This window comes from Pleurodeles waltl, chromosome 3_1 (genome assembly GCF_031143425.1).
Source record: "Pleurodeles waltl isolate 20211129_DDA chromosome 3_1, aPleWal1.hap1.20221129, whole genome shotgun sequence".
In the NCBI taxonomy this organism is placed as follows: Eukaryota; Metazoa; Chordata; class Amphibia; order Caudata; family Salamandridae; genus Pleurodeles; species Pleurodeles waltl.
In genome coordinates, this window is record NC_090440.1 from 747,258,034 (window position 1) to 747,284,546 (window position 26,513).

The following is a 26,513-nucleotide window of genomic DNA, read 5'->3' on the forward strand; positions in this document are numbered from 1 at the left end:
CTTGGTGAGGGGTCCATAGGTGGCATAATACATGCTGCAGTCCTTGGGGACCTTCCCAGACCACAGGTCCCTTGGTACCATGAGTACCTTTTACAAGGGACTTAACTGTGTGCAGGGGTGTGCCAATTGTGGAACCAAAGGTACAGTTTAGGGAAAGAACACTGGTGCTGGGGCCTGGTTAGCAGGGTCCCAGCACACTTTCAAATCATAACTTAGCATCAGCAAAGGCAAAACGTTAGGGGGTAACCATGCCAAGGAGGCATTTCCTTACAATGTTTAACAGTGGAAGCCATGATAATATGCTATTCAATACTGTTTCTTTTATAAGTACCCCTTTCTAAGAATTTCACTCTTTTTCCTCCACTTCTGCCCTATATTGTGTATATACATGAGGTTGCTATCCATGCATCATTATCACTCTTTTTAAGACGGCGCCAATGAGTTTCTTGTTTAGGACTCAGTGTACGATAAAGGCTGCCACCTCTGTATTTCAAACACACATTCCAAGAAAGCACCCACGTTTTCCTTTTCTGTTACCTCATTGGGCGATTTGTGTCCCTTGTTTGTGTTCATCCCCGAATCCATGTAATCCGGACCATTGCGCGGCTTCCGTGCTTGCGAGCATTGTCTGTTTCGTGCCAGTCTGGATCGCGTTTCTCCTCCAGACGAGACCTTTTGTCGCTCCGAGGACTATTCTCACTCAGGAGCGCGTTGAGCTCTTTATTTTGGAATATTTGGAGCCGGCTATGGTGCCGGACTTCTTCCCGCATGTTCTACGCGTTGATATGGTGGGTTTGGCCTGTCATCACGTGTAGCAAATTGTCTATCGCCCAACCCATCATTATGAATATCAGGTAAGAAACTGGATAAGGGTGCCTTGTTTTTACACCAATATACATTAAATAAAGGAGGCGCTCCGTTTTAGAGATGTCTCATTCAGGGTATCATCACAGGCATAAAATATCACTATGATCTATGTACCTATGTATTTTGTCTGATTCTGTGTAGGTATCTGTTTCAGAGGAAGAAAGATTTGGCTGGGTGTGAGCCCATTGCCCCCAACGTTATCAGTTTAGCTTGATACACATCTAGGTATCAGTATCTCTCCTATAATACTCTCTATGCAGAGCACCCTGGGTCAATAAGAAAGAGTACCTTTGGTGTATTATATTCAGGTCTTGAGGTACACCTTTGGACATGTTTATTTTAATTACACCTATTTCACAGAGGTACATAAGGACCACAAAAGCTCTTCTCTTGCATGTACACTTGGACACAGGTATTATTATTTTTTTTATCATTTTCTTCTCTGTCTTTTTTTGTTGTTCTTATTCCTTTTTCCTCTTTGGTTCTCTGTTTGTTTGTCCTTGTTTTTGTACTGTTTGCTTTGGAGATCTCATGATCACAGATATATCCAATTTGTGTTTTACATTCCAGAATCATGCATGTACTAAATTGTTCCCTGGAACTATTGAGAAAATTAAAGGTTTGTGCCCGGAGGAAGGTAAGCGACCTGTGTCCGGTCGCTGGTCACTGAAACGTACGTCGGCACCATAACTTATGAATAGGACACTTGCTGTGGCCAACATGTGCATTTCTTTGGAATCCACAATTAATTCATTCATCTAACATGAGGAAGGACCAAAGAGCACATTTCATAAATAAAGAAGGACTAATGAGTTTGAAAGCAGAACTAATAAGAAATATACAACAGATATTGAGGACTCCTTCTGTTGGGTTTGGTTATACTACTAGATTACAACATCATCTGATAATTATCTTGTTGCGTTATTACTGATGAGACCTAGTGGCCCGCTAGGCATGGTTATACTCTGTAGCCCTTTTGACTTTACTCCTGTTGGTCCCAATGTATTCAATTGAGTCCTTACATTTTTTAATATGGTATGAGTGAAGTGAGTATGATTGCGATTTTTGTGTTTTAGTATTTCTAGCGTTCCAGGGTGCACACTGAGGTTGTTTACCAGAGTGTCAATTATTGGTCTATTATGGTTTTTGTACTGGTTTATATAGATAATGAATAATTATAATATTTAAATAACATTTTCATTGTGTATGTTTAATTGATATATTTTTTCATGTCTTTTTATACTCTTGGTCTGTTATCCTGAGATCTCTCTTTTGTGGACACCTGGGATTCCGTGTCTGGTACCCAAGATGTCCTTGGGACAATTCTCTCAGTTTTACAGTAGCGTCTTTAGTCTGCTCACCTTGTCAACATTTACATGAGTAGTATCAATGTGAGGCCACATTTCTGCTACGCTTATCTTTTGTGTGGTGGGAACAAAACATGACCACTACGAGTTACAATCCGAGAAACCAACATTGAGTATGCAGTTCCTAGTCTCATTCAAGAGCAACTCTGATTGTTCAGGACCACATGACTTCCATTTGAAAGTAGGTGAAATGCTGGACGAATCAAAGGGACGGGAGTACCATTCAGAAAGCATGCAAAGTTCGCAACCTCCACATTGCAGAAACCATGAAATGACACCTACTTGCAGATCACTGAATGACTAACAGTAGTCTCACATTCACTTCCGCTCAGTAAGACCTCTGTTTTGCCATTCAGACATTTTAACTCAAAAGGACACTCCCACTCTTCTATTATATAGCTATTTCCTAGCCGCTCATATCTGCCCACAGCAAAATGCTTCAAGCATTTTGTGAAACGAAAGGTGCAAATTAGCAGATTTATAACCTTTATGTACTAGCCATAATGTTGATGGTGTCTCTGCTATGATGAAAGGCAGCTTTTCTACTTTTCTATGTTAAGCATGATGTAACTTGCTTCCTCCTTTGTCCAGGATTCTCCCTGAACAAATTAAAAGTAGCAAACAAGTCATTACTGTTTATGTGCTTCCAAGGGACGTTGCTATTTTTCAGAATCTCCAATGTCCAAACCAACTGCATGATGGAACGCAGCTGACTTTGCCCAGGTTGTAAAAGAGACATCATTTTGAATTATATCAATTGCAGAAGACAAAATATTATTATTGGGTGTGTATATTCTGCTGGGCAGAGTATTCATGCCATTATTGACAACACCTAAAGCCTTTTCCATATTTACCTATCCCCCTCAAACGTGCAGCTGCTTCCATTTGAGAAAGCTTCCTCATCTAATTGTATATGGAATACAGGAATTACTAAGAGCAGGGTTTTCTTCGACCTAGCAAAAAACCATGCAAGTCTATTTCCTCTGATAGGAGACTAAGATGTTCCTTAACTGCTGCTAAGGTATTAATGCTTAACCATTGTTGGCACAGTTTACCTACACTGTATGTAATAACTACAACAGAGTGTTGACCTGAGACATAGCGAAGATCAGGCTAATCTTGAAACCTTCTGAGGAATTAACAAAACGTGCCTCACATCCATTTGTGTCAAAAGGCCACAATACCCACCCACCAGGGCTTGAAAGTGTGGAATTAAAGGTACCATTCTGAACCCAAGTGGCGGCAAGTCCAGGGGAGATAATGAGAAAAACAAGGAGGAGTCACCCTCCAGTCAGGACAGCCCCTAAGGTGTCCTGAGCTGAGGTGACCCCTGCCTTAGGAAATCCTCCATCTTGTTTTGGAGGATTCCCCCCAAGGGAGGAGGCACAAAGAGGATGTAGCCACCCTCCAGGACAGTAGACATTGGCTACTGTACTCCAGCCCTAAACACACCCCTAAATTGAGTATTTAGGGGAGACCCGGAACCCAGGAAAACAGATTTTCCTGATGACCTAAACAAGAAGGACTGCTGACCTGAAAGCTCCGCAGAGAAGACGGAGACGACAACTGACTTGGCCCCAGCCCTACTAACCTGTCTCCAGACTCAAAGAACCTGCACGGCGACACATCCAGCGGGACCAGCGACCTCTGCTGACTCAGAGGACTGCCCTGCAACCCAAAAGGACCAGGAAACTCCTGTGGACAGCAGCTCTGTCCAAAACAACCAAGAAGAAACCAACTTTGAAGGGACTCCAGCCTCACTCCGGAAGTGTGAGTCCCCAACACTCTGCAACCGACACCCCCGGCTTGTGTCCAGAAGAACCAACACTGCAGAGAGGACCCCAAGGCAACTCCCACGAAGTGGACACCCTGAGAAGACCTCCCTGCACCCCCACAGAGACGCCTGCATTGAGAATCCGAAGGCTGCCCCTGACCGCAACTGCCCAGTAACAAAGGAACCCTGACGCCTGGCAGAAGCACTGCACCCGCAGCCCCCAGGCCCGAGAGAAACCAACTACCGTGCAGGAGTGACCAGTAGGCAGCCCTTATCCTAGCCCAGTCGGTTCCTGGCCCGAGAAGCACCCCTGTGCCCTGCCTGCATCACCAAAGTGACCCCCGGGTCTCTCCATTGATTTTCATCTACAACCCGACACATACTTTGCACACTGCACCCGGCCCCCCCCTGTGCCGCTGAGGGTGTATGTTGTGTGTCTGCTTGTGACCCCCCTGGTGCTCTACAAAACCCCCCTTGTCTGCTCCCCGAGGACGCAGGTACTTACCTGCTAGCAGACTGGAACCAGAGCACCCTTAGTCTCCATAGGCGCCTATGTTATTTGGGCCCTACTTTGACCTCTGCACCTAACCGACCCTGTGTTGCTGGTGCTGGGTGTGTGGGGTTGACTTGAACCCCCAATGGTGGGCTGCCTATGCCCTGGAGACTGAACTTGTAAGTGCTTTACTTACCGGAAAAAATAATTTGTACTTACCTCCCCCAGGGACTGCTGATTTTTTGCACTGTGTCCAATTTTAAAATAGCTTATTGTCATTTTTGCCAAAATTTTGTACAGTACTGTTTTAATTCAAACTTCCATATTTACCTATGCCAAGTACCTTACAATTTATGTATTTACTTGAATTCTGAATCTTGTGGTTCTAAAATAAAGAAAATCATATTTTTCTATATAAAAACATATTGGCCTGGAGTTAAGTCTTTGAGTGTGTGTTCTCATTTATTACCTGTGTGTGCAACAAATGCTTAACACTACCCTATGATAAGCCTACTGCTCGACCACTCTACCACAAAATAGAGCATTAGTATCATCTAATTTTGCCACTATCAACCTCTAAGGGGAACCCTTGGACTCTGTGCACACTATCTCTCACTTTGAGATAGTATATACAGAGCCAACTTCCTACAAATGTAATATAATGGCCTTTTCATGGTAAGCTGTATGGGGGAGTCGGTCCTGGGTCACCTTAAATTCTGTTCTAGGGAAAATGCCAGCCCCTTCTCCCCAAACCACTGTAATTTTTCAGTCTGTATTTAATTGTAAGCAATCAGGTAAATTTAAAAACAAAAAACTAAGGCTGCCCGTGGACCTCTCCCAATGGGAAGGGAGGGGAATATAATTTTATCAGAGGGTTGATGATGGCTATTTTGACGACAGGAGGTGGGCAGAAAGAGTGAACGAGTAGGAATATGAACAAAAAAGAAAAAATTGTGAGACAAAGACTGTTCTTCACTAGGCAAACTGTTTGGTAGTGTACATTTAACTATTATGTACCCAACACTAAGGCCTGAGGTTAGATAAAAGAAAGGAATGCAGCGATGAGAATGTTTTTTAATGTGATAATTGTTGTACATTTTTAACATGAATTTATTTTGAAATACTAAGACCTACCTTTTAAGGTCCCAAACAAAGATAATTCACGCTTTGCACATATTTTGTATACTAGGATACATTTTGTCAGTTATCCATTTCTAGACTTAAAGGACATGGCGGAACCATACCCTCAAATGATTGTGAATATGGGACCTAATTCAGTCTAGAAACATGAAGCACATGCTCCTGGTATACACATATGAATATTAATTAAACCTACTTCTCTTGCTAGTAGAATGCTTCAAGTAACAACACCTAAAAGAATTCTGTAATCTGTGAACATATTCTCGTCTTATGTATTGTGTAGCTCTAGGATATGGGAATCATGACCCAGAAGCTAACTAGTTATAAGGAAACAATCATGTAGAATCACCTTAGCAACCTTTTCTGAAATCAGCAGTAAACAATCCTTAGATAGGCAGTGTAGGACTCCACAATACTGTTGACATCGACTAAAGTAGGCCTACATGTTAAGGGCCAATTATCCATGGTGAGCTGTTGGTGAGGACACTATCCTAATGACTGAACACGTCATACTACAGGACATATTCACAACACTGAGTCTTCATTTGCAATGCTGTCTAGAGCTCGGTGGAGAGGCACAAGCAATATTTAAGTCTCCGGCTAACAAAACACTTTGATTTAAAACAAGTGAAATTTATTGTAAAATGGCTTTTCTTTCCATGATGTTAAAGGAAACCCAGTGCGACCTTCCTCTTTAAAAAAGAAAATAATTCAGAAAAAAATGAGTGCAAGAAATTCAGAGCATTTATTTGGGTAGACAATGGGTTCAACTTTTGGGGACGAAATCTGAACATGTGCTAGATGAGGTAGAAGAGAAGCTGCCATAATAAATAATTTTGTGATTGTAATGGTGCTAACTTTGCAATTCTGCATAGAGTTCAACAAATGTTGACATTATGGATCAAAGATCTGAAGTTATCTGTACTCTATGGGCACCATTTTTGTGCTCGATCATAATTACTTTTTCGCAAGCAAAGATCTGTGAAGGCATGCCCGATATTACTTTTACAATGTTATTCAGTGTTATGCCACATACAGTACTTTGACCCAGACAGCTATTCCAACATATTACAGCTAATCAAACAGCAGTACTATTTTTTACTGATTTTCATAACAGCCTACTCACCTTTTCTACTTTGTCATAATTTTTTGCCTTTATCTGTAAAGGAATAAAAACATTATCGTTAAAATATATATCTGTAATTACCAGCTTTAATAAAGAGGTAAACTGTGTTTAGGAGCTCTTCCAAATATACATCAGCAACAACTTCTAACATGAGACAATTTTTTGAATGTGAATAGCATCATAAAATGTAGATTTTGAATATTATGTCAGAGAAAATGTTTTGTTTACTCTTTAAAAACCTGCTACTTCAGTACGAAACAACCAACTTTGTATTTAGCAACTGAAGTTTAAACACGTTTCTACAAATACCAACAATACTGAAACTGATGCATAAAGGCATAACAATTGTCACTACATTGGAGAGCTAAAGCCATTTCATATAACTTTGTAAACTACTGCACCATTTGACTTTGCTGTTAAACACCGCTCTAGTTATACACCCATTCCTCAGCCTCGGTTGTAGAAATACGAGTGCAGAATTAACTGTACTAACAGCTTTAACAGTACTGAATGCCTAATGTATTTTTTATTTAACTTGCAACTGAGGTACCAAAGCAAATGTTTTACGAAACCGATTAAGAGAAAGAAAAACTACATTAAAGTTTCCTCTTCCTATTTATAAGTGATATCAGGGATACTTGTTTGTGTGAAAGCAACATTATTAACTTATTTTGTTAAGAATGGATATGCTTGACCTAAGAATTTAAACAAAAATCAATTTAAAGCTGGTAGTTTCAGGATTCTCTATAAATTGAGTTCTCGAGGCAGGTTTTCTCCTCCCTGGGCATCCTTCAGAAGGGCCTAGCTACCAACGTCCTCCAGTTTTCCCAGCTTAATGATGCCAATGGCATATCTGAAGGATCCATCCATCTTCCTACACAGGCTACAACCGATCCAGAACAAAGCTAGGCGGCTCTTCCTGCACCTTAGAATATTGGATCTCATTAAGGCTGGTCCTTCAAGTCTTCCACTTGCTCCTGTTGGCATGATGAATCTCATTTAAGGGCCTGCACACTGTGCAATTCATGACATGGGCTGGACCTTCCTGCAAATTAGGACTTACACCTAGCACAAAACACCGATCAAAGGCCGCATCTCTAATGAATACTTCCAATACTTGAAGCCCTGTTGAGCAGTACAACCTTTCTATAACAGACCCCAAACACTAGAAACCCCTACCAACCAATGCTGTAACCGTCACAAGAAAATGTGTCTTGCATGTTAACAGTTTTAACTGACAACTTTAAAGGGCTCAAAGGAAACACCGGGCAAAAAAGGTAACAACCAGGTCCAAACCCCATTGCAGTATCATAAAGGGACTTGGAGGAAACACGAGGCAGTCCCTTCAGAAATCTAATTATAACCAGAGACTTAAACCGGTATGGCTGATCTCGAAGGCAGAGCAGATCTGACAAGGTGGCAATGTGTCACTTGATGGTACCCACTGCATTTTGGTGACATGAAGTACTTCATACACTTGCCTTCAAGACAAGTATGTGCTGCACATGAGGCAACAAATCTATTACACCTTCCAGAACAGATTGACTTGGCGGAGTGGCCACTGGCTGAAAATACTGAATACATCCAATGGTAGCTGAAAGGAGCTCAGGCATCTACGTTAAAACTCCAGGCAAGAAGGTGGAGACTCTGGATGTTAAGGTGCAGCAACTACCTCTCCAAATCAGAGAGAAGTACAACTCTCAGAGTTAGGTGGAGTGGGGGATGCCGGGAGAGGTGAGGAGGCCTGCAAAACACACACTTCACAGCTAGTCTGGGGGCAACTCAAGGAATCAAGTGTAAGGTTGGACATGTGTAGTAAAATGGAAGCTTTACCTCAACCAAAATGTGTCAACAGCTCCCTGCAGCAGATACTGGAGGGTGCAGAACTGAAGGCAAGGAGCACTGCCATGAGTGGCAGAGAGGTTCACCGAAGAGTACCCAAAAGGGCAAACATTTACAGAACCATCTCTGGGTCTCATAGTTGCCAAGATGGCATTGGCTGAGGCTGTTAGCTCCGGAGTCGCTAGAGATAGTAAGATGGTTGACAATCTGATTCCATGCTGGTGCCCCATGCTCATTGCTTCCAGACAGAGGAGACCCCACTCTTCCAGTTTGCTGATGTACCACATCTTGGTCATATTATCTATCGAGACATGAACAGTCTAACTTCAGTTTGAACAATTTGATGTCAAACCACCTTTTCTGGAGACCAAAGATCTCTGATCTGCAGTTCTTCCAGATGAACATACATAAAAGGGTGGATACATCAATTACCACTGTAGTCATTGCGGGTGATAGGTGAAAGGACAGATCTTGAGACAGTTGGTCCTTCATTGACCACCAGGTCAGGTCCACCACCACACCCCAGGATCGTGCCTGACAGATCTCCCCCATGGTGGAACCACTGCCTGAAGAGGCACTGTGCTTATGTCCCAAGTGGGCGTATGAGACTAGAAGGACTCAGGAAACCAGCAGACCTAGCAGGCATAGAACCATCTGAACTGGAATCAGAACTCCCTTTGAAAACATCTGAATCATATGCCGAATCCTCTAGGGAAAGTTCCAATAAGTGTTATGTTCAGTACTGCCTTATTACCATGAGGTGCTCAGATGGCTCTATGGTAGACACTAGTACATTGATGGAAAAGCCCAAATTGAACTGCAGGGATGCTGCTGCCTGAAGGTGGAACGGTACCCTCCTTGGTAAGCTGTCATCGAGCAACCAGTTGTCTGGGTACGAGAACCATAACCTTCTCAGATGTGCCACAACCACTGAAATCACATTGGAAAAGACTCAACGTGCTGATTTAAGGAGTGTGAACTGGTAGTGAAAGGACCATCCAACGAATACAAGCATCTGTGTGAGACTGCAGGATCAGTATGTGGAAATCTGAATTCTGCAGGTCTAGAACACCATCCACTCTTCCACTTCAAACATCAACAGAACCTGAACCAGGGCCAGCATCCCTAACTTTTCCTTGTAGAGGAATACATTCAAGATCTTGTGGTCAAGTATTAGACGAAGTCCACCATCCTTCTTGGGAACTGGAGGTGCTGAGAGTAGCAGTGGCTCTTTTTTGCAACAGAACTGCCACCTCCTGCTGTGGGATATAAAGATAATCTTTTGATTTCAGGGACCAAGGAAGAATCTTGGGTAGAGCCTGCTGTAACAGTAGGGAATGCTTCCTCTCAACTATTTAAACAACCTACTAGATTCTGTAATCTGGTCTTTTAGGACTGTAGAAAGGAGAATACCTCTTCTCCCACTGCCTGGCTTTTCTAGCAGTGTGAAATGGTTGGGGGGGGGGGGGGAGAATGTGGGTCTGCTCAGTCTGACAACCCCTATTTTTGCACCTGTCTTTGTATTGATTGAAGAGCTAATTTTGTTTCTGGGGAGGATTGGTGTAGTCTGAAATTAAATCCCTTTGAAAACAATTTCTAAAACACCTGTAATCCTGCGATGACGACTGGAGGCTCAAAGATCGGCAGTCGCTGTTGCTGCCTTGAAACACTTCAAGAAAGCCGGGAGGACTCTGTCAAAAGGCATATCCATCAGTATCGCTTGGACATCAACTGAAAAACCTATATCATAGCCACAATATTTTGTGTCTAGTCCTGCTCCAAGGAAATCCCTAGAAGCAACCTATCAGTCACTAAATAAAATCAGCTCCTACAGATGGTCTGGCAACCTTGGGACAAAACTGCAGCCATATCCCACTGAACATAGGTATACCTTCCCATGAGGCAGGAAGCACAGAGAAAGGAAGGCAAGGCTGCCTGCTAAAACTTATTTTTCCCCACCTACCTCCAGCTTTTTTTTTTTTTTACATTTCCCCTTAGGTGGGTGCACTGTAAATGCTCCAGTGTTTTCTTATGTGAAGGAAGGTGCCTGCACCAGCCGGCTCTCCGGTGAAGGATGCATCAACAGTAAAGGTTGGCTCAGCCTGGGTTGATTTGTACCACATGCTACCAGTTGGTTTACAGCAGGAGGAAATGAAAGCTTTTACCACTCCTTTCACTAGGCTCAAGGGTGCATCATTAAAGAGTAGTATGGGCTCAGCAAAAGAAGTAGAGGGTAAAAGGGTCTCAGTAAGAATATTTGCCTTAGGCTCCACAGTAGGCAGAGGCAGCTCCAGCACATCAGATGTCTTCCTGAAGACAACATGAAAGAGGCTACTTCCACATGGGCTGGCCCTGAAGGACACTCCAAATTTATATCAGAAGTTGTATTCTGCAGGGAAAAGTAGCCTGCTTTATCAGAGGTGGAAGCAAATTGGCTGCATCAGTATCAGGCTGAACTCCCTCTGGCACCTTCAGAGGATGTGAGTCAGTTGAAGATGTCAGCATAGGTTGCCAGTACTGCTGGATCTCTAAGGTGATAGCTGCAAACTTGGTTATAAGTTGCTCTGTAAAAGGCATTGGGGTAGTCTGAGCCAAAAAAAGTGTCAGAAGTAGTGCCAATCCTGATAAAAGGTCTACCATCAGAGAAGGTTCCACAGAAGGAGTGATATCCACTAACTCCAGCTCTGTGGATTACACTGCTGGAGGCTGAGGGGCTCAGGAACTAACCTCTCCACTGAACAGCATCAAGGCAAATCTTCTACATATTTAGTCTTCTACTTGTCCTTCCTGCTTTTTTATCTGTAAGACATGTACAAAGGTGAGGAACAAGCCCTGGAGGGGGACAACAACCTGGAGCATTACCACATCGAGCCTAAATCTCACTGCACACCATAAAAAGCTTGGCCTCGCTTCAGGGTGCACAAGGCTACACTGCTGTATGAATGTGTTGTGCCAGGGGTGGAGGCAACAGACTTCAGTGCCTGAAATGCAGTATGTACAATTATTTTTTGGGTACAGCCTGCATCTCAGGGATCCAAGACCCACTTGTCTCCTCAAGATAGGTGTCCTATCCATTTAATGAGGGATGCATAACCAGGTGGAGCAGATGGTCTCCAGAATGCAGGTCTTGGCCGGAAGAGGTGATCAAATAACATGCAACAAACAAGAACTTAAGATAGTCAGTCAGCATGAGTGTAATGGAATCATCCCTCTCTGCCAGGCTGGATGGAAGGCTCAAATTTTGATCTACTCCTACATAGAGTTCAGTCACGTGCAGCAAAAGTGATCTTATCCTCTATTGGATGATGGGCATCCCCTTTACGTTGGTATCTTTTGGATGAGTGGTGTTGTTTCCTATTCCTGTAACCACCACTGCACATATTAAGCAGTATCCTCCGAAATCAGAACTTGACTGCAGAGGCCCCATTGTTGTTGGGCACACTAGGACTTCTGATCCCACTGCAGAGTCCGAGTCAGAGTTCTACAGCCAGTCCTTGAGGTAGGGGAAGACTGGCATCCCTGACCTCCAAAGGTGTGCTGTCACCATCACCTCCATGAACACCTTACAGACGCTAGTGAGACCAAGGGGGAGCACAGCAAACTGATAGTGCTCCTGTCCCACCACAAACAGCAGGTTACACGAAAGGGCTAGCAGGGAGAGTATGTGGCAATATCAGTCCTGTGGGTACAACACCATCATCCAATCGCCAGGGTCAATGGCAGACAAGACATGGGCAACGGTGAACATTTTTTATTTCTCCTTCTTGAGGAAGGCATTTAGAGGACGCAGATCTAAACTAGGCCAAAGAGCTTGTTTTTTTTGGGCCCCGGAAAGTAGCAGGAATAAAAAACACACCCTATGTGTGGTGCAGGAACCCTCTCAACAGCCCCCTTGGACAAAAGGGCTTGGACTTCCCACAGCAAAATAGAGACATTATCATCAATCAGTTGCTAGGTGGATGGTGGAAGGAGCAGCGGGAATGAAATGAAGGGTAAGGCATAAACTTTGTATACAATCTGCAGGACCCACCTGTCCGATGTTATCTCTTGCCAGTCTGGATAGAATCAGTGGATTCTGCCCTACTGGGTGGCTGTAACACTAAGAGTACACTAAAGAGGTTTGGGAGGTGGGGCTGCAGGAGTGGGAAGTCCAGTGGCATGGGTGACATCCTGAGCTTGACTACGGGGGCCGTGGGCAACTCAGCCTCTCCCACCCCACAAAACTGCTGGATACCCTGCTGGGGTGGGACAGGCTAGTGGTAAAGGATGCCTCAGCCAAAGCCAAGAAGGGAACAGTGGAACTGTTGCGGCTGCCGAGTTGCGGCAGCTGACAAGGCTGGGCAGAGACATCCAGAGAACGAGCCGTAACCCTTCTCTCCTTGAAGTGTTCAAAGGCAGAGTCGGTCTTGTACCTAAACAGAGTCCCATCAAACGGCATGTTCATCAAGGAGGACTGGATGTTGCCTGAAAACCCAGTCGATCGCAACCAGGCATGGCGGTAAATGGCAACACTGGCATATAGATTGCCCAGCGGAGTCTTGTAAGTCAGAGCCATGACAAGGCCATCTTAAATAGCCTCTGAAAGCCCAGGGTGACTGTCTTTCAAAACACAAGGATGGACTTGTGCCACAGAGTCCCAAGGGCACAAGTGTAATAATTCAACACATAGGAGGTGTTGATCAATCTCAGGGCCAAATTGGTCGATGAGAAGCAGTTAGCAAAGATCTCCACTCGCTTTGTTTCCTTGTCAGGACGCATGGTAGAACAATTGGTAGGGTTGGTCTGGCTAGTGGAAGTCTACACCACAAGGCTCTCTGGAGAAAGGTGCTGCAACAAAAAGGCTGGCTTGCCAGGAGCAGGACTATGGTGCTTGGAAATCTGTTGCTTAACTGGAAGGCCAGTACAAGGCCTGGCTCAAGCACCTAGGAAGGTATCAGACAGGGCCGCTTTGATAGGACTTCTGCTGCCCTAACCAGAGAGTAGAAGGCAGATTCTTCCGTAGCTGGGCCAGATGGAGAGAAAAGAGCATCACTAGCCTCCTGCAAGTCCTTACACTAATTGTACTCAGCACAGACCCGAACAAACCCATCACCCTGGTCATAGTCATTGTTAAACTCCATGCCAAAGAAGGACTGTAATGAATGTTACCTGCCACGTGGAAGTTCAAGGTCAGGTGCTGGTGCCTTGATAAGATTCGGATAGGCGTCTGAGAGGACAATTGGAATCGCCTCCTCAGAGGTGTGGTCAGCATCGAAGTATCCGGGCCAGATGTGGGTTTGGGTACCATTCGAACTGGAGCTGAGGGCAGAAGTGGCTCAGGGGCTCTAGCTGATGCAGAGGGTGAACCCTAGGGCAGTACACCAGGTGGAGGGTCTCTCAGACCCCGTGGGGCCCAAAGTGCACCAGAGGGAGTCAGCAGAGATCGGAATAGCTGTAGCATAGCTGCACAGAACACTTCGATCTGGAGGCTTGTCTAAGTGAGATTGTCAGCTGAACAGAAAAATATAGAAACAGCAGACGCTAAACAAAATGGTTACTTACCAGTAGGAGTAGTTTTGCAGTCTGAAGAGTTTTCTGGATTCGCATGCTGTGCATCATACCGCCATCTAGTGGTTGGGTCGGGAATTGTTTTTTTTTTCTTTCAGGTATTGTCGACTACCATTTGGTGCTTAGTCCGTCCCCTGTATGATGTCAGACAGCACCACGGAAGTTCCTGTGCATGCATGCTTGCATTACATACATCAGACCTCCTCCCCACCTGTTTGTCCTGTTCTCATTTCTGGGGAAGTGAGTGGGTCACATGTGAATCCAGAAAACTCTTCAGGCTGCAAAACTACTCCTATTCTTAAGTAACCATTTTGTTTTGCAGCATGAATCCTTTTATGGATTCACATGCTGTGCATCAGATTGTGTAGCGGTTTTCCCCTCTATTTGGGTTGGCTGGGTTGAAATGATGAGCTTGCAAACAAGTGCTGTAGTACCTTGTCACACTTGGGCTTCTTTATGCATTTGAATGTCCACACAATGATGTTTTGTGAATGTGTGCGGGGATATCCATGCTGCTGCTGTGCAGCTAGTGTCTATGGGTATGTTTGCCATAAAAGCTAGTGTTGCACTATTTTTCCTCATTAAGTGTGCTTTTGGACAGTGGGGCAATTGTTTGCCAGCTGCTGCGTAGCATGTTTGGATTGTTTCCACAATCCTTCGTGCAATAGTCCCCTTTGTGACAGGGGACCCTTTACTGGATTTGGCATACGAGTCAAACAGTTGGTTACTTTTGTAGAGCCCTGTCTCTCCTCCAAGTTGTATATTACTGCCCTTCGTACGTCCAGTGTACGTAGTTTTTTTATTCTAGTTGCCTTCGTAAGACTGTCAACTTTGTTTGGTTAACATGGAATTTGCTCACCACTTTAGGTAGGAATTGGCAGTTCGTTTTGAGACCTTCCTTGTCTTTTCGATTTGCATATATGGTTCCTGTATTGTTAGCGCTTGAAGTTCGCTTACCCTTTGTAGCGATGTGATGGCTATGAGGAAGCTGGTCTTCAGTGTGGTAAACCGGAGTTCAGCTTTGTGCATGGAGTCAAATGGTTTTGTCCTAAGGTGTGTTATCACTATGTTTAAGCTCCACATTGGGGCTGATGCCTTTCTTGGAGGGGTGATTTGTTTGGATCCTTCCAGAAACCTCTTTATAACAGGTGTTGTGAAGAAACTTTTACATAACACTCCTCTGGTGTAGGCCACGAATGCCACCAAGTGTACCTTGAGAGAGCAGTAGTTGGTCCCGCTGTCTAGCAAGTGTGTGAGATAGGTTATTACTGTTCACTGCCTAGATGTTGCTTCTAGGGTATTACTTCTTGTGCATCATAGGAGGCATCTCTTCTATTTTGATGTGCAGAGTAGGAAAGTCACTCCTTTTGGCATGGTTACCCCCACTCTTTGCCTATAAGTGTGTTTCACTGGGATCCTGCTAACCAGGACCTCAGTGATTGAGCTCTCGCCTCTAAATTTGGTCGCTTTGGTACCTTTTACAACCCACAATTGGCATACTGGTGTACCCCTAAGTCCCTAATATATGGTTCTTAGGTACCCAGGGCATTAGTACACCATGGGTCCCCCATGGGCTGCAGCATGTATTATGCCACCTATGGGAGCCCATGCAAACTATGTCTGCAGGCCTGCCATTGCAGCATGCGTGAAAAATTGTATGCACCCTTGCAGTGCTTGTCACTGCACCAGGTCACTTTAAGTCACTCCTATGGTGGACAGCCCCCCAAGCCCAGAGGGCAGTTTAGATGTGTGAGGGCACCCCTGCATGAGCAGAGGTGCCCCTACGAACTCCAGTTCCAATGCACAGGACTTAAGTGCGGGCAATCCATTTTACCCATATACTGGCCACCTGTATCTGTGATCCAGCTACATAATGGTAACTCCGAACATAGGCATGTTTGGTATCAAACATGTAGGAGTCACCCCAATACTAATGCCACTATTGGTGGCATGATTCCATGCACTCTGCGGGCTCCTTGGAGGACCCCCCCCCCCCAGTATTGCTCCTACCAGTCTTCCAGGGTTTGCTGACAGTCCACGCTACTGCAGCCCCTCAGGCAGGTTTCAGCCCTCCTACTGCTTGACCATCTCAAGCAGGGGAAGGCAGAACAAAGGATTTCCTGTGGGAGAGTGAGGCAACATCCTCTTCCTTGGCAATAGGTTTTACAAGGCTTGGGAGGGGTAGCCTCCCTACGCCACTGGCTTGCTTTGAAGGGCACATTTGGTGCCCTCCTTGCATAACCCAGTTTGCACCAGTCCAGGGACTCTCGGTCCCTGCTCTGGTATGAAACCACACAAAGGAAAGGGGAGAGACCACTCCCCTGTCCACCACCCAAAGGGTGTTGCACGGTGCTCCTCCAGGTGGCCACTTGGGTCTGCTATCTTGGAAACCAGATGCGCAGAGGCCCCTGGGAGCAAATGGTTGGTCAGGACAAATGATTGACGTCAATGACACCCCCCCCCCGATAGGTGGTCACCCTGCAGAGTGACCAAGCCTCCTATTACAGCTATTTAGGGACTCCCTTACAGGTGGGTCCCCAGATTCGGCATGCAAGATTCAACCAGTACTCCTCTGCATCAACCTCTTCTGCTCCTGGCCATTGGAACCGCTGCTGGACTTCACAGGAGGCAAACAAGCCTGCAACTCCAGAGAAGGCCTGGCAACACTGTTTCTTCGGCTCCTTCCAGTAATTGCAACATTTCCACGGCTGTGCATCCTCTGGGGTTGGCAAGACTTCGGCTGCACCAAAAAAGCAAGAAGAAATCTCCCTTGGAGTGAAGAAGGCACTCCCCTGCATCCGCAGGCATCCAAGGCAACAGCGTCCAGCTGCTGGGATACACTCTCCACAGGAGCTGCGTGGATACTCAAACACTGGTGGTGGTTCTGAGTGGTCCCCTCTGCCCTCAGTATAACTTGGGAGATGTGAGCCCTTGCCTGTCCTCAAAAGACAGTACCCCTGTGCACCGCAACTCTTGCAACAACCAAGGATTGTTGACTCATGCGCTAAGGGATCTTCAGGCTCCATATAGCCCTGGCCTCCAGCACCTCATCCTTGCCAGGACAATCTCTCCTCTGCTGGTGCAGAGCCATGGGACTCCTCTCCAGGTGTGTTGACTGGGCCTCACTACAACTTACTGTGCCTGCTGCCAGTGCGTTGCCTGTGGGGGTTACAACTGCTTCTGCTTGCTCTTCTGGCTGCTGGGGGTCAGCCCGGACTCCCCTCCAAGGGCCGAGTTCCCTGGACCTTGCTGGTCCTCCTCTTCTTTTCAAATCCTCTTCTGCCCAGATGTGCATTTGCCAAGGCTTGTTGGTGGTCCTCCTGACCATGTGCGACCCAGTGAGCGGCATGGGACATCATCTGCAAGACTCCAAGGACTTCCCTTCAGGTCCTGGGCTCCATAGCTGATCATCTTCCCTCATTAACCCAGATCTTCATCCACAGAAGGGTGGGTACTGGCTCCTGCCCTACCTGGACACTCCAGTGTGGACTGGACTCTGTCCCCTTCTCTTGCAGGTCCTCTTCTTCCAGAATCCACTGTTAAGTTCCACTGGACTGGCCATGGTTTTGCAATCTTCCTTTTTCCAAGTCCCCTTTTTAGTCCATGGGAAGTCCATGTAACTTATCTCTGCTCTCCTCGTCGCTAGGGGTCATCTAGGTACTCATCTCTTGGGGTCCTGAGTTCTCCCAGCTCCCTTCTAACTACTCCACATCCTTGGATGGGGGACCTAATTTTGCATTCCACTATTTTAGTATATGGTTCCCCCCCCCCCAGAGGGCCCTAGCAATTTTCTGATATTTCTTGCCAATGCTTGTTGTTTTTCTATGCTAATTCCTAATACTTACAGTGTATATATAGTGGGTACTCACATCCATTTTGGGGACTGCCTAAGTAATCTAGTTCAGTGTTATTGTAATAAAGTACCTTAATTTTTGCAACACTGTGTGGTTCCTTGCATGTGTGATAACTTACTGTGTGACTGCTGTGGTATTGCAAGTGCTTTACACTCCTATTAGCTAAGTCTTGGCTGCTCACCACAGCTACCACTAGAGAGCCCTGGCTTCCTAGACACTGTTTCACTAACTAATAGGGTTGCCTGGACCCGGTATAAGGTGCAAACACCATAGGTGTCTACCACACACCAGGCCCGCTTCCTACATGTAGCATCGTTGTTGGTTTTCCAGCTTCCTTTAGTATCTCCATGGTTCTGGGCGGTAGGTTTAATTGTCCAAATTCTATGTATTCAGGCATCATGCTGCTAGATTGAGTGTTGCAGGTTCCGGTTGGAGCACCTGCCCCTTCTGCATTGTGAGTAGGTCCCGTTCCACTTTGACTCTTATCTGTCCCTTGGACAACTCAAGTAGGTTTGAATACCATACTTGTCTGGTCCACTGAGGGGCTATCAGGATAACGTTTGTCCCTAGTTTCCTGGCCTTCTCGAAGTACCTTTGATATTAGGGGAATCGACGGAAAGGCATAGGCAAATCTCCCTGACCAGTTTAGTGACAGGGCATTCCCTTATGACTGATGGTGTGGAAACCTGGGGCGAAGTGTTGCCATTTTCTGTTCTCTGGTAATGCAAACAAGTCTATTGTTGGGGTTCCCCAAATCCTGAAGATTTTTTCTAGACTTTGTTTTATCTCCCATTCACGTGTGCTGCTTTTCTGTCTGCCTCTATTTTGACCTTCTCTGGTAGGTGGACTGTTTGCAAGTTGATCCCTTGTGGAATCGCCCAATTACATATTTCATGGGCTAGCTTGCTTAGGGGGAAAGACTTGTACCCCCATGTTCAGATAAAACACTGTTGTTGTATTATCTGTTTGGATTAGTAAAGTCTTTCCTTATATTTGTGTTTGAAATGCTTTCAGGGCCTGTAGCCCTGTTTTCAGCTCAAGGAAGCTGATGGGTATTATCGCATCTTTCTTGTTCCATTGGCCTCGGATTCTTAAATTGTCCATGTGTGCTCCCCATCCCTTGTGGGACTGGTCCATTGTGATGGCCACTGAGGGAGTTGCTGTCTTGAAAGGTCTTCCCCTGGATATGTGTTTGGATACCCACCATTGTGTCTCCTTCTGTATTCTCTGTTACAGCTATTAAAACCAACTCCCGGTGATCAGTTATTCAGCCACTGGAGTCTTGCATAGCGTATCGTGGGAATACATGAAGTCATCATGCCCATCAACTTCATGATTGTCCGCATTGCCCAAGATAGTCCCTTCTGGTAAAGTAGAGTTTGCTTTGTGATCGCCTGTACTCTCCTCTGGGAAGGATTAGTAGCATGCGCTTTCCTTGCATGGAGTCTGGCTCCTAGGAAGATATTTTCTTGGTATCTCTGACATTTCTCCTTTGACTGTGTCTTTATAAGCTAGTCATCGAAATAGGGGTTTACTTGAATTCCTTTCTTTCTTATGAATGCTGCAACTGTCGCTAGGTATTTTGTGAAAACCCCTGGTACCAACTTTATTCCTAAGGGTAAGACCTAGAATTGGTAGTAAACTCTTTCGAGTACGAATCTGAGGTATCTTTTGTGTGCCTGGTTAATCGGTTATGTGCAAGTAGGCGTCCTGAAGGTCTGTGGTTGCCATGTAGTTTCCTCTTTGCAGGAGTGGGATTAGCTCCTGTAGGGTTATCATTTTGAAATGCTGAGTGCAGATACATTTATGAACCTGAGATCCAGGATTGGCCTTAGCATAAGATCTTGTTTTGGTACCAGGAAGTAGGGTGAGTAGTTGCCCTTGTTCAGTTCCTTTGTTGGTACTCTTTCTATTGCTTGTTTTTGGAGTTCTTTCACTTCTCTCCTTAGTTGTACAAGTTCTGTTCTTTGATGTTTTCTTCTTTGGTGGGTTTCGTGGTGGTAGGCTTGAGAGGTCTATACAGTAGCCGTGATGTACCACGTTTAATATTCAAGCGTCTCTAATAATGTTCCCATTGCTCTGGGTACTGAGCTATTTTGCCCCTACGAGGTATGTATGTGTATATTATAATAATATACACACACACATACATACATACCTGAGTGACTTAGCTGTTCCTCCTCCCTAGGGAGGTGGAGGGGGTGTAACGCCCCTTGCTCTCACTACCTCAAAAGGGCTGTCTCGTGGGGTGTTGTCATTGCTCGTACCCAGGCTGTTGGCCACTTTGTTGGATACTCCCCTGAGGCGGTTGCTGCTGCTGCTGCTACTGCTACTGCTACTTCTGTGTCACAAGTTCCCCTTTCTGTAGGCCTTCCGATGGAGCTTTCTTTTCTGAAGTTGCCTCTGTATTGGAGCGCCCCCATTGCCTTTGCAGTTTGGTTATCCTTTTTGATCTGCTGCAAGGGATCGGCCACCTCTTGATCCAATAAGGCCTCTACAGTGAAGGGTTCATTTATTATGGAGGCCTGTACCTCAGGTTTGAAGCCGGATACCCTGAGCCACACATGCTTCCTTAGTGTTGTTCTTATACACATTTGTCTACTGGCTGTCTGTGGCGTCCAGCGCCGATTTTAGGCAAGCATTGGCTTTCCCCTCCTGTATAATCTAATTTGCTCTTTCCTTATCTCCTTCTGAGAGTTTCTTCATCAACTCTTAGATTTTGTCCCACTATGGGTGGCCATACCTGTTGAGAAGAGTGTTTGATTTCGCTATACGCCACTGTGTTGCCGCTCCGCTCTACATCTTTCTCCCCACCATGTCCAGACTTTTGCTTTCCCTATCTGGAGGAGGGCCTGTGAAGGTGTGTGCATTGCTCCTCCTCGCTTTTTTGACAAACAAGTATGCCACTGTGTTCCCCTAAATATATTTGGGGTCCTTTGAGGAGGGCTTTTATTTCTTCTCCAACCTGGCGTCATCCCTTTTGCTGCTGCAGGTTCTCTGAAGGCCTCCTTACCCTAATCCAGGATGCTGCATAGCATAAGGAGATAAGAGGTTTCCCTTGCTTGATGGACTTGGGGTTTCCTGTAGGAAACAAGAGTCTCCTTTCTCTTCTTCCAGGGGCACTCCATGTGTGTCTGTTGCCCTCTTCACTAAGCTGTTATAGTATGTGATGTCATCAGGGGGTCAAAGGCTTCAAGGGGTAGCTGTCAGCCTCTTCTTCTGGGTTCTCTGTTTCGAGGTCATTCCAAAAGTCTTCGAAACTCCCAGTTGCTTCCTACTCTTCGAGGTCGTAGAATTCCTCCTCCATCTCTTTTTCATGAGGTTCAGGGGTTGCCGATGCCTCAAACACAGCCTCGTTCTCTTCGACGTCCATGGCCCTTGAGGGTATTGGTGGGATTCGGAATTGCTTTAGTGCAAACTCTTTCTGTCTTTGCAGGTCTGCTGCCATTTCAGCCTCTACACGACGCCTATTATTCTCCACCTCCAATGACTTTGACGCCTTGTGCCGCTGATGGTCGTTTTTTCAGCATTTATACCTCCAGTGGTTTTAGGGTTTCTTTCTCCATGGAGGGTTTCACCTGTTTCAGTGCCCGGGCTTCTACGCTATCCCTGGTCTGGGATCCGTGGGGCTCTCTTGTTCAAGGCTGGCCCTCGATCATCATTTTCTTGGATGTCGAGCTGCCTTGTGGCGCTTTTCCCTCATGGATTTTTGGCAGTTTCTTTACCTTCTCTGGCCCCTTTTCAATGTCCTTTGTCATCTTCTTTGGTGGGCGTTTTTTCTTGGCATCCCGCTCATGGAACTTGACGCCCCTCCGTGCATCGACTTTGCACCTCCCATCTGTTCTTCTACATCACTAGAAAGGCCCAGTTCCATCAGCAACTCCTGGTGGCTTTGGCTCGGCATTGCTGTGTGGTGTTTTTCCCCTCTGCTTTTGGCATGCCTTGAGGGTTTTGAGTACAAAGGCAGAGCAGGCCTCGCAGCCCTTGTCTCTGTGGTCTTCAGGAAGGCAGAGGTTGCAGACCGTGCAGATCGCGCTGGGCAAATTTATGTTGGCAGTTCGGGCAGAATTTAAATGGGGTATTTTCCATGACCCCTACCTTGCTTCATTCTTCTGGCCCATGTGAATTCTTTCAGCGCCCCCCCGCCGGGGTATGTGTTCTGTTTTCTCGTTCTCTCGGTCCTCGTTGATTTTGGCACAATCTTCTTGAATAAACTTTCGAATTTCTTTCGATCTAATTCGAAGTTGTCTCAAAAAACACATTAGAATACTGAATCCTTGGAGAAGCACACATTTCCAATTATTTGAAAAACGCAGACAGTGTCACAAATGGAGTCAGGGGCAAGGATTTCTAAGCTTACATGTTTACAAGCAGGCAGCTAGTGAAGGTTTTAAAGAGAAAAAGTGTTTTTTTCAACTGGTCAAAAGGTAGCTACTAATGTGGAAGCTCATTATAGACAATCTGTTGCTTTGTGGGGTCCTGAGCCAGCCTGTACGTTTTGAGGGGGAAAAGGGAAAGCCAAGAATGAGCCAATGTGCTGATGGTAGGAAAAGACCTCACATTTGCACAGATATCAAAAGCCCCAAGGCCAACAGTGAGACCCCCAAGCTTCATTCCGGACGGTCTCTTCGCCATTGAGGAGCACTCTTCTCAGATGGTCAGGTTGCTTGTGGTGTGGTCTCTAACTATTCTCTTGTGGGGTGGCAAGAAACAGCAAGCGGGCCTGACAGCTTACCTCTACAAACCTTTGTAGAGGCAACAGCCCACAAATCTTTGTCTGACCCTTCTAATGGTCAAACACGACCTCCTGTTTTTTGTGCCCTGCTTCTGTGAGATGAGGACCTGCTGGATATGGGAGACAAAAAATTGCAAACTGACTACTTAGTTTTCACAACAGCTGAAGCTCTGAATCATAAAGCTTCTGATAAGGAAATAGCACCTGTTTGACCTGGCCTTTTTTGCAGGGTCACCCCCAATCTTTTTGCCTTCTTCCTCCTATTAATTCAGACATGTTTCTGTTGGATTTAGGACTCTGGGCACTTTATCACTGCTAACCAGTGCTAAAGTGCACATGCTCTTGGTCTAACATTTATTGGTGATTGGTTTCTCCACAATTGGCATATTTGATTTAATAACACGTCCATAGTAAAGTGCACTATGTGTGCCTAGAGCCTGTAAATCAAATGCTACTAGTGGGCCTGCAGCACTGATTGTGCCACCCACGAGTAGCCCTGTAACATCTCTCAGGCCTGCCCTTGCAGTATCTGCGTGTGCAGTTTTAAACTTCCATTTCGAGCTGGCAAGTGCACCCACTTGCCAGGCCCAAATCTTCCCTTATATTATCTGCAAGTTACCCCTAATGGGGGCCCAAGGTAGCCCCATGGGCAAGGTACAAGTTATTGAAAAGGTAGGACATGTAACAGTGTGTTTTACATGTCCGGATAGTGGAATACTGCTAAATTCAGTTTTCACTATTGCAAGGTCTATCTCTCCCATAGGGTAACATGGGGATTCCCTTGAAATATCTGTATCTTGTAATTTCCCATTGGGAGCAGGTAGAGTTTGGGATCTCTCAAACTCAAAACTTAAAAATACATCTTTTGGTGAAGTTGGTTTTTGAACAGTGGGTTTGAAAATGCCACTTTTAGGAAGTGGGTATTTTCTTACTTAACCATTCTGTGCCTCTGCCTGTCTGTGGAATACACATCTGGGTCAGTATGACAGTTAGGCTGTCTGTGTATTCTCTCTAGACAGACACACAAAGGGAGCTGAGGTGTGCCCTGCATATCCTGATGGCCCATCACCGGGCTGATAAGTCTTCCTGAGCTAGATTGGTGGGAGGAGCTGACACTTGCACTTGAATGGGGCTGTGTTTGACCTTTCACAAAGCAGACTCCAACCCTCTGGAGTGTCTGGGGGCCAGAGCAGGGAAAGGCAGGGTCTTGGGCACTTCAAAGACTTTTCCTTGAAATTTGCCTTCTTCAAAGACACAAATGGGTGTAAGTACTGACCTCTGACCCCAAATAGTTAGAGTCCTTCTGGAATTAGGACATTCTGCCAGAAGGAAGAGCTGGATGATGTAGGAGGGACTGCCACTGCCTGTTTGCTCTACTATCGTGCTGCTTCTGTCCTGGGAGTGAAAGGACTGGCCTTTGCTTTCTACATCCGCTTTCAAAGGTTCTCCAAGGGCTCCTGTTAAGAAGTCTCAGGGACACCAAAGACTTCACCTGCCAGCACCTGGGTTCTCTTGCTGAGTGGCCTCACTTGCCAAGTGGCACCAAATCCAGTGCCTGGGTCCTTGGGAGTGAGTTCTGGTGTACCAAGGAGGAAACAGGTTCATCGACCTCCAGAACGACTCTGGAACCGATGCAGCTTTCTGAACTCGGGCTGTGACCTGCACTGGAGCTGTGGTCTCCAGTGAGTGCAACAACCAGGACCACTGCAGGGCCTTCAAGTCCAGAGCGCCGTGTCACCAACATCCGTGGCACCTCACTCCACAGCAGCACCTTTGGCCTCGTGGTGTCATCGTGACACCGCAAAGTCAGCGCTTCACGTCTTGACCTGCTGGATTCATCGATCCTGCCTTGTCATAAGGGACCAACGCCTTGCCACCAACACTGCATCACCTCCCCTAAAACCGTATGGAACTGACACCTCACCTCCCCTGCCTAGCAGTAAGGAACCAATGCCGCACCAGCTCCAGCAATACCTCACCGCCCTGACTCCGTACAAAGTTGGTTTCCTCATTGTTTTCCATGGTACTGTAAATGGGGTTCGTGCGACTACATGACCGCCACACACTCCCTGGTGAGTGGCGCTGGACTGTTGGAGATGACTCCATCAAGACATTGTGATAGCCCTATTGGAGCTAATGTGTTTCTAAACGCTATACTAAGATTTAAACTTTAAAAATGTTCATTTTTGCTTGCCTATGTTGGATTTTTGTCAATTTGGTCTTGTTTTACTCAGATAGATATTGGCTATTGTTCTAAACTGGTATGGAATACTTTTATGGTGTGTTACTGTTTGTGTACAAATACTTTCCACATTGCCTCGGAGATAAGCCTAACTGATTGAGCCAAGCTACCAGAGGGTAAAGCAGGGTTTACCAGAGTTGTGCGACTCACTTCCTAGAGTGAGGGTCCCTAATTGGACAGGGTGCAAACCACTACCAACTAGAGACCCCATTTCTATCAGCACCCTGTTCTGATAAGCTTCACACCAGATTAGGTGCAACCATTTTAAGCTATTGATGATGGCCTCTTAAGAGAAGATTAAAATAATTGTCTGAAATATAAAAGGAGATCCTGGATCTGATTGATCGTGTGCATTTTTTTATAGCAAAGCAGAGAACTTCGATGTCCAGGCTCGGTGCAACAAAAGATTTGTCAGTATGCCCAAAGGTTAATCTGAGCAGGACATTGTAGAATCCATGGAAAGTTGAATCAAAAGTTTTGTGGTCTCCCACAAGCTCTCCGCCTTCTTCCACAGACCTCACAGCTCTTCCTAGACAGAACGCCCTCTTCGAAATAAACAATCAACATATAGTCTTTCCGGACTGCACTCTGGCAGTGCAGCAGCAAAGAGGCTCCTACTAGGAGTTAAATAAATGCTCATAGAAATGCGCTTGAAATACTCATTAGTTTATACTGCTGAGTTTAAAATTATGAAAAGCAATGAAACCTTTTACTTTACCAAGCCAGAAATGTCTTGGGATTGGGCCTAATCAAAATAGATGAGGCCAGAAAACAGTAATGTCAGAGAACCAAGCACAGAGGTCAAGAGGCCCAGACTGAATCCAGTCACACCACATTTGGATTGAGAATCCGTCAAAGAAAAAGCCCATACCAGCAAGTGCTGGACACTTAAGCTCTGGCTTCTCTCATCACAGTATATCCCCACCTGAATGCAACTCAACTTCAAAATGTTCACGAAGACCCGCTTACAGCAACTATGAAAGAACAGCAGGGGGCTAGCACAGTGTTAACTGTGCAGCACATCTCACAAGATGTCATCTAGTTTTACTAGAAGGTTTGGACAATCGGCGGTTAGCCCTCTGTCCTACATATTACTGTTCATGTTCAAGTTCATTCAAGTAAGGGATTGCTGGCCTCACAGCCCTTTTTACCAGCCTCTGTAGATACAGCAGTATCCCTTCCTTAAATACCAGTGAACACATCAATATATCCCTTGGTACAAGCATGTAATAACCTCCATAGGACAACCAGTTAATCTCTCCTTCAGCAATGGAACGTTAGGGGGATGCATAACACAAAGACATGTTAAGGAAAGTACTCTGTCCTTAACTGGAGATGGGTTTACACAGCTTTGCTCCAAGAGCCCCAATCAAACTGGCAGAAGGGGCCATGCTTCTTAAATGTTGGATTGTTGAGTGGAGAGGGGCGTGGGAAATCAAGATGTTTCCACTAACTACTCTGATTTCTCTAGGGGACGTTGACCTGAGTGAGGGCAGAAATCCTTTTTGAGCCAACTTTAGTATTGC

The 26,513-nt window shown here is 45.6% G+C and overlaps 1 protein-coding gene across 1 annotated transcript in view; it reads right to left on the reverse strand.

The window, feature by feature from the left end:
• Positions 1-26,513, reverse strand: part of CSTF3 (cleavage stimulation factor subunit 3) — a 409,061-nt gene that overhangs the window by 249,856 nt on the left and 132,692 nt on the right. Inside the window, exon 4 of the mRNA XM_069223523.1 lies at positions 6,768-6,800. Coding sequence (XP_069079624.1) covers positions 6,768-6,800 — 33 coding nt within the window. The remainder of the gene's footprint in view (positions 1-6,767; positions 6,801-26,513) is intronic.